Source organism: Ursus maritimus, unplaced genomic scaffold, assembly GCF_017311325.1.
Source record: "Ursus maritimus isolate PB19 unplaced genomic scaffold, ASM1731132v1 scaffold_19, whole genome shotgun sequence".
Taxonomy (NCBI): Eukaryota; Metazoa; Chordata; class Mammalia; order Carnivora; family Ursidae; genus Ursus; species Ursus maritimus.
In genome coordinates, this window is record NW_024424341.1 from 46,234,045 (window position 1) to 46,250,795 (window position 16,751).

The 16,751-nt window shown below is 54.3% G+C and overlaps 1 protein-coding gene and 1 pseudogene across 6 annotated transcripts; both read right to left on the reverse strand.

Moving 5' to 3' along the window:
* Positions 1-789: 789 nt before the first annotated feature.
* Positions 790-5,259, reverse strand: LOC103680314 (annotated as a pseudogene).
* A 2,472-nt stretch (positions 5,260-7,731) lies between these two features.
* Positions 7,732-14,637, reverse strand: LOC103680276 (leukocyte immunoglobulin-like receptor subfamily A member 5). 6 transcript variants are annotated; one of them, XR_573090.2, is made up of 8 exons: positions 14,523-14,637; positions 13,863-14,147; positions 13,413-13,715; positions 11,817-11,940; positions 11,037-11,158; positions 10,858-10,910; positions 10,192-10,352; positions 9,121-9,261 (listed from the first exon to the last, which is right to left on the reverse strand). XR_573090.2 is itself a non-coding variant. In XM_008709818.2 (7 exons), the coding sequence occupies exons 1-7, from the start codon at positions 14,554-14,556 to the stop codon at positions 9,115-9,117; spliced, it is 1,068 nt and encodes a 355-aa protein (XP_008708040.2). In that variant the 5' UTR covers positions 14,557-14,637; the 3' UTR covers positions 7,732-9,114. The 6 variants fall into 6 exon arrangements, 3 of the variants coding, with proteins under 3 accessions (XP_008708040.2, XP_008708039.2, XP_008708038.2); XR_573089.2 differs by having other exon boundaries at positions 11,025-11,158; XM_008709818.2 differs by lacking the exon at positions 10,192-10,352 and having other exon boundaries at positions 7,732-9,261.
* Positions 14,638-16,751: the final 2,114 nt, after the last annotated feature.

A 16,751-nucleotide genomic window follows, 5' to 3' on the forward strand; every position in this document is an offset into this window, starting at 1 on the left:
GCGGTTAAGCATCTGCCTTCAACTCAGGGCGTGATCCCGGCGTTATGGGATCGAGCCCCACATCAGGCTCTTCTGCTGTGAGCCTGCTTCTTCCTCTCCGCTCCCCCTGCTTGTGTTCCCTCTCTCGCTGGCTGTCTCTATCTCTGTCAAATGAATAAATAAATAAAATCTTTAAAAAAGAAAAAAAAGGAAGAACACCAGTCATTTGATTTTTATCTTCAAAGACAACCTCTCTCACCTTAAACCCTTAAGGAACAGAGACAATCAGCGCTGTTATAAAACTGGTGAATACAAAATTAGCTAATCCTGCAAACCTAATTTCATCCATTTTCACATAAAAAACAAAAAGATAAGCAAGTATAGATGAATTCGAATTCTCAATCTCCATGTGAAAATTATACAATTCAGAAAGCATGAATGAAGAATAGACATCATTAAGTGGGTTGATATCCAAATGTTTGATACCAAGAAGTCTTTTAAATGTATCTCACGAGGGCTATAAAATTCAAAGAGTAAGTCAGGAAACGTACAAGCCCAGAAAAAATTCCGTTCCTAATTTGTATTAAGAAAAGAATATTTTTTTCCTGATAAAACCTGAATGTAACAGAGAAATGGACTGAAATAGGTCAGTATTGCTATACACATAAAAATACAGTTTTTTTTTTAAAGATTTTATTTATTTGACAGAGATAGAGACAGCCAGCGAGAGCGGGAACACAAGCCGGGGGAGTGGGAGAGGAAGAAGCAGGCTCCTAGCAGAAGAGCCTGATGTGGGGCTCGATCCCATAACGCCGGGATCACGCCCTGAGCCGAAGGCAGACGCTCAACCTCTGTGCCACCCAGGCACCCCAAAAATACAGTTTTTAAACATGTGTTTGACTTAAATAATTTGGGCTGTCAATTAAGATGCTTTTTTTTTTTAAGATTTTATTTATTTATTTGACAGGATAGAGACAGCCAGCGAGAGAGGGAACACAAGCAGGGGGAGTGGGAGAGGAAGAAGCAGGCTCATAGCGGAGGAGCCTGATGTGGGGCTCGATCCCATAACTCCAGGATCACGCCCTGAGCCGAAGGCAGACGCTTAACCGCTGTGCCACCCAGGCGCTCCAATTAAGATGCTTTTCTTAAAGCAACACTTAGTTTCGTGTTAACATCTTACTTTGTCATTATCATAAGATATTGGCTGCAAATAACAGTAGTGTACAATCTGGAAATAAAGAGACAAGTTTCAATTTTGTTGAGGTTGATATAATGATTATCAGTTAATCGAAGGAGATCAGTTGTAAAGCACCCGAAAGGTGGAGTGTCTGTACTAAGTTAATAGAATATAAAATTAATATAACCAAACCAGTATCACTGTTATATACACATAACTTATTTAGAAAGTATAAAGAAATTAAAAAATCATACTTATGAATGAATAAAGTAGTGGAACAAATTTTGAGATTTGAGTGTAGACAATTTGATGAAAAAAGCTTCAGAATGCACCTGTATTATTTATAAAGCTCGTTTCTAAGCATATTTTATTAAAAAACTTTATAATCATAAATTACTCTCTATAATGAATACATACATTTCATCTAATCCCAATGAAATTGGAGAATTTTTTAAGTCATAAATCCTCATCACGTAAATTTGTAATTTATATCTGCAAGGATCGCTTTAAGAAGCAGGCAGGGTGACACTGGACGGGTTTCCGCACACGACGCAGAGTGGACACGAATTGCACACGGCCATGTCGTGCAGCGTCCCTGGACTCCCGTGTTCCGTGTGCGAACCCACTTTGGTCTCAGGTGTGCACCCAGGCGCGTGGCGGCCCCCAGGTGAGCACAGGGGGCGGTAGAGAGGTGCCCACCGGCACGGAGCTTTCTCTCTAGGGCAGTGTCAGGGGTGAGCTCCACCTGCGCGCTCAGAAAATGGTCTGAGCAGCTCCGGGCCCGGCGTTAGAGGGCTCAGCGACCTCCTCAGGCTTGGGTGAGGGGCTCCACGCTCAGGATCTCTTGGAAATGGGAAATAAGAGCTGCCAAGGAGGTGTCTGTCTGGCCTCTACAGCTGTCCGAGACTCCCCGCATCCTCCCTGGACACCAGGTGCTGCAAACCCGCCCCTCTCTGTCCTCTACCCCACACGTTCTCCAAACCTGGCTGGCGTTCCTAGGCGTTGCGCTACGCCGACAAGGGGCAGCTGGTTTTTAGGAGAAAATTGCACAGTTTTGTGTGCGATGAGATGCTGAAATGGGGATTTCCTAACCTCTGCTGTCTCCAGCCTACGAGTACTTCCTCTTGCGCTGCTGAGACCCGGGCCTGACGGACGACACCACTTGCACCTGCGTTCCCCTGGGCTTCCCAACCCTTCCCAGACCCGAGCTCCTGGGAGAAGCGGGCAGTCAAGGTCGGAAATGAGACCCCCCCTGCAGGGCCGCCCCTTTTCAGAGCGGGAACGCCTTTCTCAGAAGCTCCACCTCCCTGGAGAGAGGGGCTCCTGCAGACCCCGCCCCACGACGCGTTCTGCGCGCCTCGCAGGGGAGCGGCCGCCTCGCCCCTGCCCCGGCTAGTAGCCAATGCCCCGCCTCTGAGCGGGAGTGGGTGGGGCCTCTGCCTTGTCACGTGTCTGACCTCATTTCCTCTCAGGCTGGTGGCATCGAGGTCCGTGCTTCTCCCACCCCAGTCCTGTCTGAGACTGCAGGGATCGGGCTTCCTCGGCCAGGAGATCCCGCCTATTGCCATGCCCTCCTGGGTGGACCCTCCTCTGTGGAACCGTCCTTTGTGATCCCTTTATGGCGTCCTGTCTCACACTTCCCTGTAGACAGGGCACTGAGCTGACCTTTTCTGCTCAGAGAGGACAGGGACAACAGGGACTCCTCACCTAGGACCGGGGACCTGCCCCAAATCACCCTCTCGGGGAGTACTGAGACGCCGCCCCTGCCCCAGCCTGTGAGTGCCACCCCATACCTCATAATCCAAAGACAGGGAGGTGAGGAGGGTAGGCACCTGGCTGCAGCTCCCCCAGGGGAGTCCCCAGCCTCTCCCTCTGCCATGACCACGCCAGCCCTCCTCCAACGGCCTCAGAGCCCCTGGAGCCCCGGAGTGTGGCCCTGCCATTTCTACCCGCCTCCCAGCCCTCCTCCTGCGGGACTGGCAGAAATTCCAAGCCGCTGGATAGCAGCCCCTGGGACTCACCAGCTGTGGAGCCTGGCCCTGTGGGTGGGGGCTGGGGTCTCTAGACCATCCTGGGCGAAAGGACGGGAGTGTGGGGGTGGGGCTGGAGCGCCCCCTGAGAGACCCTGTCTCTGCTCACAGTCTTCTCCCTCAGGCGCCCAGTGGCCCAGCCTCAGAGCTCCTGGAGACATGTAGCCCCCAGGTGTCTCTCCTGGACTCTCGGCCTCCGCGAGACACAAGATTGTTTCTGGGGATCTGAGGGGGCATTAGATCCTCTGAGGGGCTCTCAGAACTGACCCGGGGCACTGTGTGGTCCTTTTGAGCAAACAGACCCGAGGGGCACACCAATGTTAGGCGGTCCTGTGGATGGGGGGTTGGGGCTGGCACAGGAGTCCCCATCTCACTCAGACTTCTCTTTTACCTACCCTGTGGACTCCCCCAAGACCCTCCGGCTGCCCACCAGGCACCTTTAGACCCAGGAGAGGCACACAAGGTGGGCAGGGGTGGGAGGGCCTCTGTTGGCCTCCTTTGAGCTGAGGGGCAGATCTCCCTTTGAGTGACCCTCCCTTAGAGACCCCCCTCTCTCCCATCCCCGCCCAGGTAACTCTTGAGGACCGAGCCCTGAACAGATCATCAGGACACAGAAGTGAAAGTATTGTGCTCCTTACCTGAGACCTGCAGCTGCAGGGGGTCACTGGGGCAGGACCACACCTGGGGGGCGTTGTTGTAATAACCGTAGCATCTGAACGTCCACCTGGGGCTGGGGGTCACGGGGCCCACAGAGAACAGAGCCTGGAACTGCCCACTGGGGGCTTACTGGGAGTCCAGGGTCGAGGAGGGCTGGCGTTCTCCTTCCCTCATCAGAACAAACCTGTCAGATCCTATCCAAGAGGCACACTGGAGGGTCACGTTCCCTCCTGAGGCCACGACAGGGCTGGGCAGGGCTGAGAGCTGGGGTTTGCCATGCGATCCTAGGAGAGGAGGAAGGGGCGGTGTTAAATGGGGCTCAGATCCCCCCACATGATCCCCAGGGCTCAGCTGTGAGAGGGAGACACCCTGAGAGCAGACCCCCTTCCTGAGGACAGAGCCTGGGACTGGGCCCTGAGTGGGCTCGCACCTGTCACCACCAGCTCCAGGGGGTCACTGAGCTCCGACCAGCCAGTGGGACTGAGACAGTCACAGCCATATCATCTGGCAGAATCCTCTGTCATGTGTATGGTGGAGAAGTTGACCTTGTCCCCGGACTCCAGTGGCTTCTGTGTGTCCCAGGACCCTGAGTGTCCCTCTTTAAGCAGGCGGTACTCCCGGGCCTCCAGGCTCCCCTGACACCCGATGGTCACAGGGGTCCCCCTGGGGATCACAGAGCCTGGCTCAGCCCAGATGGTGGGTTTGGGGAGGGTCCCTGGAAGGAAGCAGAGGCTGGGTCACAAGACCGTCCCCACCCCCAGGTCCCAGCTCAGCCCAAAGCCCCAGAGGTCCCCCCTCTGTCAGCCCAGAAGTGCTGTTCTCCGTCCCCCACTGCCTGAGCTAGTTTTATAATTGTTTTTGTGATACTAGTCCATTTTATCCACATTGGATAAAGTTCTTCGTAAGGTCCACTTACGTCTCTTGCGAAAGGACTCAGTGTAGAACGGAACTGGAGGGTGTGAAATGCAGAATCTAGTGCATGTGTCCTTAGCAGATGATACTCAAGGTCAGAGAGACTGAGTTCCTGTAAATGCCTGATTTTACAGAAAAGGGAAACCCATCCCTTGACCAAGGGGCAGCCACCAAGAGCTTCTCCCCAGACTCAAGCCAGGAAGTTGCTGCTTGGTCTCTAGCTGAACTCCCTACCCCTTGTACTCCTCCCAGGACGCACAGCCTGCCCCAGCTCTCCATAGACCTTCTTGCTACAGTTTTCACCTCCTGAAGTACAATTCCTCTGCTATTCCCAGATCCACTCCATTTTTGGTAATTGGGGCTTGCCTCGGTTTACCTCTTTTATTTAGGTTGGCACTATGAAAGTCTGTGGGATTTGTAGTGATGTCTCATATTTTATTACTGATGCGGGTTCTTGGTGTCTTTTCTCCATTTCTTGTTGAGTGTTGCTGGGACTTGACACATTCTGGGAATACTCAATAATAAATGTTTGTGGCTTTATTAATGTTATGGGACTGGACGCTTATGTTCTTCCCTCAAATTCATATGCTGAGGCCTTAACCCCCATCCTGGCTGTATTTGGAAATGGGGCATCTAGGGAAGTCATTAGGATTGAATGAGGTTGTAAGGGTGGCCCTGATTCGGTAAGATCAGTACCCCTCCAAGGAAGACACACCAGGGAGCTCAGTGTGTGTCTCCGTCCACGTGCTAACACCACGGCTACCCTGGGGGGAGCCCCCACCAGACGCCAGCCCTGGCAGCACCTTCATGGACACGTCTGCAGTCTGTGATGTTTGTCACAGAAGCCGGAGCAGAGGACTGCAGATTTCGCGACCCGAACAAATACAGACCCGAGGGGCACACCAATGTTAGGCGGTCCTGTGGATGGGGGGGTGGGGCTGGCACAGGAGTCCCCATCTCACTCAGACTTCTCTTTTACCTACCCTGTGGACTCCCCCAAGACCCTCCGGCTGCCCACCAGGCACCTTTAGACCCAGGAGAGGCACACAAGGTGGGCAGGGGTGGGAGGGCCTCTGTTGGCCTCCTTTGAGCTGAGGGGCAGATCTCCCTTTGAGTGACCCTCCCTTAGAGACCTCCCTCTCTCCCATCCCCGCCCAGGTAACTCTTGAGGACCTAGCCCTGAACAGATCATCAGGACACAGAAGTGACAGTATTGTGCTCCTTACCTGAGACCTGCAGCTGCAGGGGGTCACTGGGGCAGGACCACACCTGGGGGGCGTTGTTGTAATGAGGTTGTGTTTGCCATGCGATCCTAGGAGAGGAGGAAGGGGCGGTGTTAAATGGGGCTCAGATCCCCCCACATGATCCCCAGGGCTCAGCTGTGAGAGGGAGACACCCTGAGAGCAGACCCCCTTCCTGAGGACAGAGCCTGGGACTGGGCCCTGAGTGGGCTCGCACCTGTCACCACCAGCTCCAGGGGGTCACTGAGCTCCGACCAGCCAGTGGGACTGAGACAGTCACAGCCATATCATCTGGCAGAATCCTCTGTCATGTGTATGGTGGAGAAGTTGACCTTGTCCCCGGACTCCAGTGGCTTCTGTGTGTCCCAGGACCCTGAGTGTCCCTCTTTAAGCAGGCGGTACTCCCGGGCCTCCAGGCTCCCCTGACACCCGATGGTCACAGGGGTCCCCCTGGGGATCACAGAGCCTGGCTCAGCCCAGATGGTGGGTTTGGGGAGGGTCCCTGGAAGGAAGCAGAGGCTGGGTCACAAGACCGTCCCCACCCCCAGGTCCCAGCTCAGCCCAAAGCCCCAGAGGTCCCCCCTCTGTCAGCCCAGAAGTGCTGTTCTCCGTCCCCCACTGCCTGAGCTAGTTTTATAATTGTTTTTGTGATACTAGTCCATTTTATCCACATTGGATAAAGTTCTTCGTAAGGTCCACTTACGTCTCTTGCGAAAGGACTCAGTGTAGAACGGAACTGGAGGGTGTGAAATGCAGAATCTAGTGCATGTGTCCTTAGCAGATGATACTCAAGGTCAGAGAGACTGAGTTCCTGTAAATGCCTGATTTTACAGAAAAGGGAAACCCATCCCTTGACCAAGGGGCAGCCACCAAGAGCTTCTCCCCAGACTCAAGCCAGGAAGTTGCTGCTTGGTCTCTAGCTGAACTCCCTACCCCTTGTACTCCTCCCAGGACGCACAGCCTGCCCCAGCTCTCCATAGACCTTCTTGCTACAGTTTTCACCTCCTGAAGTACAATTCCTCTGCTATTCCCAGATCCACTCCATTTTTGGTAATTGGGGCTTGCCTCGGTTTACCTCTTTTATTTAGGTTGGCACTATGAAAGTCTGTGGGATTTGTAGTGATGTCTCATATTTTATTACTGATGCGGGTTCTTGGTGTCTTTTCTCCATTTCTTGTTGAGTGTTGCTGGGACTTGACACATTCTGGGAATACTCAATAATAAATGTTTGTGGCTTTATTAATGTTATGGGACTGGACGCTTATGTTCTTCCCTCAAATTCATATGCTGAGGCCTTAACCCCCATCCTGGCTGTATTTGGAAATGGGGCATCTAGGGAAGTCATTAGGATTGAATGAGGTTGTAAGGGTGGCCCTGATTCGGTAAGATCAGTACCCCTCCAAGGAAGACACACCAGGGAGCTCAGTGTGTGTCTCCGTCCACGTGCTCACACCACGGCTACCCTGGGGGGAGCCCCCACCAGACGCCAGCCCTGGCAGCACCTTCATGGACACGTCTGCAGTCTGTGATGTTTGTCACAGAAGCCGGAGCAGAGGACTGCAGATTTCGCGACCCGAACAAATACCTAAGACAGACGCGAGAGAAGCCGGGGGAGTTTGGAGACGCCAAACGGAAGATGCTGTGTGTGCAGGGGCTGCTGGTAGAGACGCGGACAGGGAGGTCCACTCCCCCCGGATCTCAGGCCGAAATGAGGAACGAGGCATTGCACGAGGAAGAAAACGTGACCCTTGTAATGAAGTGGCAGAGAACATGGCCTGAACCATGTCCAGACTCTCGTGGAACACAGAACCTACGAGCCGCATAATTGCACGCTTGGCGGTTGAGCTGCGAAGCAGAACGCTGACATGTGCTCTGAGCACCCCTGTGAGGATGCTCCCCAGGAAATTCGGGAGGAGCCAGGTGAATGGAGGACTGAATTGTTAAGCTAATGGAGCGCGATTGAAACCAGGAAGATTCCTCCGACACACACAGGCACAGGAATTCTGCCTTAGCCGTCGTGGCCCCTGAACCTTGCCCTTGTCTGACTTACAGGGTCATTTACATGCAGCTCTGGATTTTAGATTGATCGTAGATACTGGAATCAGTGTAGACGGAGGGGGGGCTGTATGGATGGGATGAATGTACTTTGCGTGGGAGAAGGACAGGAATTTCGGGGGCTCAGGGTGGAATGATGTGGACGGTTTATGCCCCCCTCCACCCCCGAATTCATGTCGCAGCCCTAACCCCCAGTGTGGCTGTGTTTGGAGATGGGGCCTCTAAGGAGTAGTGACCATGAGATCGTAGGGTGGTGGTGCCCTGATCAATAGGGTAGTGGCCCTGTAAGAAGAGACAGCTGAGACCTCTCTCCCCCTCCCACGGCCACACGGAGGAAAGGCCACGTGAGCAGCCGTCCGTCAGCCTGGGGGAGAGCCCTCCGAGGACACCGGCGCTGTCGGCACCTTGGGCTTGGGCTTCAGCCTCCAGAACTCTGAAGAAAGAAGTTTCTGTTGTTTAAGCCCTGCCCCCCCCCCCCCAGTCTGTGGTATCTTGTTATGGCAGCCGAAGCTCATACAATTATTTTTTATCTCTTCTATTCTTTATGATCAATACGGTATCATTTTCACCCAGTGCCATGGGATGAATTTGCTGTTCTTTTTCTGACTCCTGTAGATGTTGCCTGGACTGCTGATTTTCAGGCTCTCTTCTCTCTGTAATAATTTCATTCATAATTTTCCCATTTGATCTTGGCGAATAGCATTTACACGACCATTTCAGTAAAAATCTGTGTTGATATATAATATTTGCACTGTCATTTAAGTTAAAAAAAAAAAGAAGAAGAAGAAGAAGTCTTATTTTCCTTTGCGGTTTGCTTCTCTTACCCACAGGGTTTTTTTAGAAGTGTTTTGCTGTATTTCTAAAAATATGGAGCTGATATTTATCTTTATCTGCAGAATCTAGTGATTTCTAAAGCTCCAGGATATTCTGCTTGCTTATGAAAGGTCCCCAGGCCCAGGGGCATTAGCTGAGTGTCCANGGGGGGGGGGGGGCAGGCCCAGGGCCTCCTGGGGGGTGTCTGCGGTCCTCCTCCCTGGAGTGTGGGGTCTGGGTCCTTCCTGGGCTAGTGGATGGCCACAGCAGCATACACGCTGGGCTCTGCTGCGGGCTCTGTTGACTGGGAAGAAGGGGGTGCACTTGTCCCCTGTCCGAGATTCAAGCCCTTCAGCTGGGCATGGGTCACATCCTGGGGGTCTTCAGATGCCGTGGCCTGGAGGGCAGGAGAGTGGGAGTCAGGTGGGGGATGGTGGGGGAGCCAGGGTGCTGGGAGCAGCAAGGACCCACCTGACCGTCCTGTCCCCCTTTCTGTCCAGCAATCCCTCTGACGACGTGCAGAAGGAAGAGGGGCCACCCCTCCTTGAGGCCTGAGTGGTTCCCCCTGGGACACAGTCACCCCCTTGGTGGACTTACTGTCAGGGCTCTGCTGGGGGAGCCAGGGAGGGCGGAACTCCTCCACTTTGTCCCTCTTCCCTTACGTGTCCACCCAGAAGCCAGAATCGATTTTAAAACCCAAATCGGATCGTGTGGATCCCTGGCTCGGATACGTTTTCACTCATGTTTCTATCACCCGGTCTAAGACAGAGCCTTGCCAGACATAGATTCCTCATAACGATTTGTCAACTCACCGAATGAATAAATGAGCTAAAGTGGGGGAGACTCAGAGTCTTTAGGGTTTGGTTCATCCACTTCAGTCTGTACCCAAACCCAAATACACACACACAAGTGCAGACGGACGGACGGACAGACAGGGCGCTTGCCAGGGGCGCAGAAGAGGACAGAGCAGCGCCCTGCCCTCGAGGAATTCATGGCCATGGGGTTGGGAACTGCCCACAAACAAGGAAGCACTGACTTGGGCTGGTGATAAGTGCAGGCGAGAGGCGAGGGGAGAGCCTGCTTCTGTTACAACAGCTCCTCCACCCCGAGCGTCAACACGGCCGGCCAGTCGCTCTTTGCTGGGGGGGGGGGGTATGCGGCAGCACCCCTGGCCCCTAGCGGCCATTGACAACCGCCCCCCCCCCCCAGCCGTGGTGAACAAAGTGTCTCCAAATGGAAAAGACTTTTGGATTTGGGGAAGTACTGAACATCGAGGGAAAGACAACTCTTCGGGGGAGACCGGAGAGTTGGCTGATGGGACACTGACATGCGCCAAGCAGAGACGGCTCACGGGTGCTTGGATCTCTGAGGCTGGCGCTCAGGCACGAGGTCGGGGCTAGAAATAATTGTGGAATTATGAGCATAGAGGTGGTCCAGTTTTGTCTCATGGTGAGGTCAACATGATGGCTGGTTGAGCTTCCTGCGGGACTAGGAGCCGAATGACAATCATTACACACAAGGCACGTTATTGCGAAGTTCTGTTGCATCTAAACCCACACAACCAGAGGGAAGAGAGTACACGGAGAAAAAGCCAGGCTGAGGGTCTCTGTTCATGGACAGACCATTCTATAGGGTGCCTTGGTGTGAATAAGAAAAGGCACACTGCTCAGATGCTACCAGTAGGCTCTTAAACCCCACGATCCCTATTGTGCAGTGCACAAACTGTGCAACGGTCTCTGGCAGCACGACCATTATGAGACATGGACAACCAATAGTTCAAAGGACACAAATAAAGGGACCAAGAAGGAGGGGTCCATGTGGTATCAGAAAAACTGACCGAGAAGTGGTGTGCCAGCAGCCTGCATCACCTTTCAAGAGGAAGGGTGAAGTCAGATGCTGCTGAGCTGAGGGATAGGAAGATGGAGAAGCAGCCCATGCATTTAACTGATTAACGAGGCCGTGCTGGGTGTCCTGGGCAGCAGCAGGGGCTCACCTGACTGTCCATCTGTTTGTCTTCCTCAGGCTGGGACTCTCTCACCTCAGCATCTGGAGAACGAGAATGTTCTATTTCATGCCGAAATTCCTGAAACCCCTCAGTCCCACATGCTCCTCCCACACTCAGATGGGGAGACCGAGGCCCAGCAAGGGGCAAGGATGTGCCTGGGATCACACAGATTTGGCAATTTTCATGCGAAGTCCGGAACCCGGCCGAAGTACTCCTCCCGGTCTCCCACCAGGACCCTCCTTCCTGATTACTCTGGTTCTCCTCCTGGACAGGAGCCACGGAGCCGGAGCTGAGGGAAGAGAAACAGGGGCATCAGGCAGCAGTGAAGGAGCTACAGACAGAGGTGGGAGGTTGTGCATATAAGCACAGACACAACAACAGACACACCTACGACTGCGTCGTGTCCATCGATGTATTTGCATACATTTTAACGAGGTCACACTGGCATTTCCAATTCCAGTAGAGCGGCTCAGAGTTCATTCTAGCCAACAGGCTTTGCACATTTATATAACCCTGCAGACCTTGAGTAACTTGGCTCCCTTTATCCCCGATAGACCTACATATTTACTCAAAGCAACTCATCTCCCAACCACAGCCACATCCTCCCGCACTCCTCACCCCTGTGCCTGCTCCCCGCTGCTCTTGTCTGCAGGGTGATGACGACCCCTCCCAAGACCCCCCCCATCACTGGCGAGGCCCCGCAGGTGTTGGGTGCTCCCCTACTACCTGCCCTCATAACTGTACTTCGTGGGAATTCCAGCCTGTCCCAAGAAGGCAGTGATGGAAAGAACATCCTAGAAGTTTTTTTACTGTTTCATTTGGAGGATTTTCAAAACATCTCTTTCTGTTTTGGAGCCATATTTTGGCAGTGCTCTAAGAAGCCACTTCCTATCTTCAGAGTTAGGTCTCAGTCTCAGGTAGACCAGAACTCTCCATCTTCCACTTACCGGACTTGCAGCATTTTTTTCTGGTGCTGGTGTCGGATAAGGAGAAAGAGGAGGAGGAGGAGGAGGGAGAGCAGCAGGAGGAAGGTCACAGAGACTCCGATCAAAATTTTCCGGTTCTTGTGACCTTGGACACAAGCGATATCGTGAATGAACCAATGATGTGAGTTAACTAAGCATTGACTGTGTGTAGACCCGTGCTGGGCTCTACGCATTCATCACCTGTAATCCCCGTAATAATCATGCCCCGGGGAATGCCACCCCACCTTCACCCCTTCCACAGGAAAGGAAACCAAGGCTCAGAGAGATCAATCAGGTACCCCAGGTCACCGGGCCAGGAAGTGGGTGGCAGAGCTGGGATTCGAACCCAGGACTGTGGGTTCCCTGTGCTCTCCTCACACTGCCCACCCTGGAGGACACCTGCTTCGTGCTCTGGGCTCCTACCTTGATTGAAACGGCCCGTCTGTTGCCCCATGTGCCCTGCTGTCTCCTGTAGCCAGAGCTGATTGCACCTGCTATCGTCAGAGGCTTTGGGGTGCTCAGAACCCTCCCTGCATGGGACAGACTCCATGCCTTCTCCACTCCCCAAGTCCAGCAAGACCCGTCCTCTGCCCTGCAGACCCCACACTCGCACATGGGACCTGCCTGCACGTTTCAGCAAGCACATCAGGGAAGGGAGCTGAGCACCACAGGATGGACAGGGGAGCCCTGGGGACGTCACCAGCATCACTGCTCTGCGTTTCCCTGCATCCTACAACCCTCACCGCCCACCTTCCCATTCTGCCAACCTAATGCAGCAACCCCGTAGGGTCAGAACGGACATGGCCTTGATATCTGAGCCAGGATTCTCCCCTATCACAAATGGAGAAACCAAGGCCCCGATGGAAAGGGATCCACCCCAAATCACCATCTCAGGGAGCACTGACACCCCTCCCCTCAATGGACCCTACCAGGTACGACATATACCCAGGACAGGGAGGTGAGGCCATGGGGCTGCTGTGCTCCTCAGTTCAGCCTGGCTGCTCTTCCCCCGGCACCCCACTCTGCCAGAACCATCCCGTCCCTCCTCTGCTAGCCTCGGAGCCCCTGGATCCTTGTGGTTCCCTTGGCATCTCTGCCGGACCCTCAGCCCCCGGGGACACAAGATTGTTTCTGAGTATCTCGGGGGGTCTTAGAGGCTCTGAGAGGCTCTCAGACTCCCTGGGATGGTCTGTACTCCTTCTGAGTAAAGAGGTCCCCATGATGTACTAGCTGTGGAGTTGGGACCTGTGGGTGGGGGACTGGAGCCCCCAGAGGGTCCCAGGAAGGAGACAAGAGGAGGGTGGAGGGCTGGAGCTTCCCATAGACACCCCCTCTAGGCTCAGACCCTCCTGGTGTATCTGCGTTGGGGCCCTGAAGACCCCTCTGCATGCACCTGGAGTTTCGAGTGATGGGCATGTGGGAAGGGGCAGGCGTTGGAGGACGGTGTGACCTCCATTCCTCTGAGGGGTGGATGCCCCACTGGATGACCCGCTCATTCCCATCCCATATTGGGGGTCTTCCAGACAGGGTCATGAGTTGACCGCAGGAACACAGAGGGGACAGGGCTGGGCTCCTCACCTGAGACCCGGAGTTCCAGGGGGTCACTGGGGTAGGACCATATCTGGGGGGTGTTGTTGTAATAACCGTAGCATCTGAACGTCCACCTAAGGCTGGGGGTCACGGGGCCTACAAGGAACAGAGCCTGGGACCCCACACTGGGGGCTCGCTGAGAGACCAGCGTCGAGGAGGGCTGGCGTTCTCCTTCCTTCATCAGGACAAACCTGTCGAATCCTAACCATGAGGCACACTGGAGGGTCACGTTCCCTCCTGAGGCCACGACAGGGCTGGGCAGGGCTGAGAGCTGGGGTTTGTTCTGCAATCCTAGGAGAGGAGGAGGGGGCGGTGTTAAATGGGGCTCAGATCCCCCCACATGATCCCCAGGGCTCGGCTGTGAGAGGGAGACACCCTGAGAGCAGACCCCCTTCCTGAGGACAGAGCCTGGGGCTGGGACCCTGAGTGGGCTCGCACCTGTCACCACCAGCTCCAGGGGGTCACTGGGCTCTGACCAGCCGGTGGGACTGAGATAGTCACAGCGATATCGTCCTGTATGTATAACTCTCATGTATCTGATGAAGAAGTTGGCCTTGTCCCCGGGCTCCGGTGGCTTCTGTGTGTCCCAGGTCTCTAACTTTCCCTCTTTAAGCAGGCGGTACTCCCGGGCCTCCAGGCTCCCCTGATGCCAGATGGTCACAGATGTCCACCAGGGGATCGCAGAGCCTGGCTCAGCCCAGATGGTGGGTTTGGGGAGGGTCCCTGGAAGGAAACAGAGGCTGGGTCACAAGACCGTCCCCACCCCTAGGTCCCAGCTCAGCCTAAAGCCCCAGAGGTCCCCCCTCTGTCAGCCCAGAAGTGCTGATCTCTGTCCCCCACTGCCTGGTGGGTGGCCCCTGTGCCCCGTGAGGAGGTGGGACTGGGACCCCTGGGGACAGGCTCACCTGCGTGCACTCGGGTCCTGGGGCCCACACTCAGCCCTGGAAGAGCGTCCCCGTGAGAGCTTTGCCCCGAATCCTGACCAGAACCCCTCTTCCCCATGAGCCTCTTGACCCTGGGGCCTCTGACAGACCGGGGCCTGGCTGTGGGACGGGTCCCTCCCAGACTAGGGTGTCCCCTCCCCTCCTCAGATCTCACCGAGATAGAGCAGGGCCGTGAGGGTGGAGGCCATGGCGTCTCCTTTCTCTAGACCTGGCTGTGCAGAGGGAGGGACCTTGGTGCCCACGGGACAGGCAGACACACAGGGCGTGACCACACGGAGGCCGGCCTTCCCATCACAGGGTTATCATGTCAGCAGGATGTGACAACAGGAAGGGGAACAGCCCCTCCCCAAGGACCTAGCCTGGCTCTGGTGTCCGTGACGCTGCAGCAAGTGGACCCCGAGGCTTCCTGAGATGCCCCGTCCAGGGGAGGAGACCAGGGTATGTCCTTCCCTCCCAGAGCCTCCCCCATGGGGTCTCCTGCATCCTCAGCACATCCCTGGGGTCCTCACCATGGACAGGGTTCCCAGACCCCGGAGATGCTGCGGGGGACGCAGGTTCCTGCCGTGCTGGGAGCTCATGTGAGCACAGACACACGTGTGACGTCTCCTCTCAGCTCAGGTTGAAATCACAGCTGTATGAGCGAGAGGGATCCCAGCCCCTCTCCTGGCCTCAAAGCGTGGGCTTTCTTTCTGTCACAACCTCCATGGTCTTCTCTATTTTCCTGTGACGCCATCCACAACCCCCCTTCTTGGGAACATCCCTGTGAGTCCCTCCTGGCTCCTCGATGCCCCTCGTTCCTGGGCCAGAGCCGTCTTCCCCATCCTGGGGTCCTGCCTGTAAGCTGTAGGAACATTTATTTCAGTCAGAGCTCTGATTTTGAGAGAAAAGTTCACCTTTATCTAAATATTCATCTATCGCCCATTGCCCGTGTGGCCCAGCATGATAACAGCCTGTTTCCTTGTTTAGGTCCGATTGTCCCGAACCCCAGTACTCAGGGTCGTTGTGGGGGTCCGTGGTTCCCAGTTCATGGGAGGGGATCCATCACTGTTTGTTTTCAGAGCAGGTTAAGGGGGTTTGGTACATGGGAGTGGTATGGGGTCAGATTCTGCTTCGGCGGGTGTCGGCTACAATCCGTCAAGACCCCTCACGCGCCCCTCTTAGCAGTAAGTGTTACTTACCATATTGCTGAAATGTGGAGAAACAGTCATATGCAGGACCCGAGAAATGAAAGTTCCCCAAACAGTCACAGAACCGTCAGAAAGAACAGAGAACAAAGCTGAACAGCTGCCACTTGCCGGGACCATCAGCGGGTCCTCCGTGTGGACACAGAGAGGGACCCCAGGGTCCTCACGGGCAGGCAGGGGGCAGGGCTGCAGGTGAAGGCTGGAAGCTGAGGTGCTCCCCAGCATGTGTTTGTGGACAGGCACGGGGGTTTCTCCGCTCACTGACTCAGGCCAGCTCTGAGTCACCTCCCCTATGTGTGTAAAACACATTCACTGCAGCTTTTCTCTTCCGTGAGTGACTGTGAGCTTGGGGCTTGCATTGGACCCATCGCCACCCAACACAGCCCTGAGCAGACGTGACATTGGGCAGTGGACACCATGGAGCGGGAGAAGCTGAAATTATCTCTTGGGGTCAGCCTGACTCAGAACAGCCCCCGGAGAAACCGTGCTGGCACGAACAGGTGTACGGGAGGAGAGTGTCCAGCAAGAACGGACATCAGAGGGTGGTCGTAACAATGGCAAAAAGCTCCTGATGAATAGGAATTATCATACACGAGGAAATAGAATGGATGGGAAAATATGAGAATAAAATTAACCATATTTAAATATCTGAAAAAAATAAAAGGGGATATTGAATTTTTGGTGCAAGAATATGGATTATGTGACAGAAGACTAGGCAATTCTTGAAACGATTAAGAAATTTTAGAGATGAAAAATCCAATAAAATTAATACAGTCAAAAAATTCATCGTGTTAAGGGCAAGACAAAGCTGAAGACCCATTTATAAAACCGGGATGCAGAACACGAGGGATTTTCAGGAAGGCAGCAGAGAGAGACCAGACATGGAAATTCGAGATGCTTGGGGAGTAGAATGAGGACAGGGTGTAAGTGTCAGAGGGACAGAAGTGGGGATGGTGTCGGCAACAGCTGAGGAGTTCCATCGTTGAACATTTTACAGAGACTGGGAGACACCCACCGAGGGTCGGGGTGCATATATTTAGAAATGACATGTGTGTCTTGACCCTTTGTTGTAAATGAAGGAAATGGAGATGCATTTGAGAAGGTAAGAGCAACTTTGCCAAGTCGCCCCTCTGTCACCCTCTGTTGCCCTGGGGGCTGGGGGAACAGCTGGGGGGCTGAACTAGCCAACAGGGAAAGGG

What these genes read in the sequence shown, in the direction of transcription:
- LOC103680276 (XM_008709816.2), bottom strand. Translation starts at nt 14,556, where the DNA reads ATGGCCTCCACCCTCACGGCCCTGCTCTATCTCG. An exon ending in CACGGCCCTGCTCTATCTCG is followed by an intron (nt 14,148 to 14,522) that starts GTGAGATCTGAG and finishes GTTTCCTTCCAG; the next exon opens with GGACCCTCCCCAAACCCACC. An exon ending in CCTGGAGCTGGTGGTGACAG is followed by an intron (nt 13,716 to 13,862) that starts GTGCGAGCCCAC and finishes CTCCTCTCCTAG; the next exon opens with GATTGCAGAACAAACCCCAG.